The sequence below is a fragment of the Penaeus monodon genome, chromosome 23, assembly GCF_015228065.2.
Source record: "Penaeus monodon isolate SGIC_2016 chromosome 23, NSTDA_Pmon_1, whole genome shotgun sequence".
Classification (NCBI taxonomy): Eukaryota; Metazoa; Arthropoda; class Malacostraca; order Decapoda; family Penaeidae; genus Penaeus; species Penaeus monodon.
In genome coordinates, this window is record NC_051408.1 from 19,419,562 (window position 1) to 19,419,946 (window position 385).

At 46.5% G+C, this 385-nt stretch overlaps 1 protein-coding gene across 1 annotated transcript in view; it reads left to right on the top strand.

The window, feature by feature from the left end:
- LOC119588374 (chromatin-remodeling ATPase INO80-like) overlaps positions 1-385 on the top strand; it is a gene marked incomplete in the record, with an annotated part of 3,027 nt that overhangs the window by 1,785 nt on the left and 857 nt on the right. The window contains 2 exon segments of the mRNA XM_037937057.1: positions 161-208; positions 354-385. Of these exon segments, the coding sequence (XP_037792985.1) occupies positions 161-208; positions 354-385 (80 nt within the window).

The window sequence follows — 385 nt, forward strand, 5'->3', positions numbered from 1 at the left end:
CTAAAATATGAGAGTCCACAAGTGTGTTACTGATGTGTTCAGCATTTATTCACTGGTTTATGAACATATCGCCATTGCCATCTCTGATATTTCCTTGTCGATAAATTCATTGATTGTATACCGTTTGTCACATAACGTATAGCGACGTCCATTCTTTCAGACATCGAGAGTCAACTCTCGCCGGCCGAGGGAGAGGGCGAGGCCATGGGTAAGCGAAGGCCAGGAGGGGCTACGGCGACTGCGACAGGAACCCGAAGCAGTGCATTGTTTATATGTTATTCCTGTTCATGAATATGTTGGTCCATTGGAGTTTGTCTGTCGATGTGACTAAGACCTTTTGTTTGTTCCTCCAGATGTCGAGGACCCCCTCAACCTGGTCGACAGA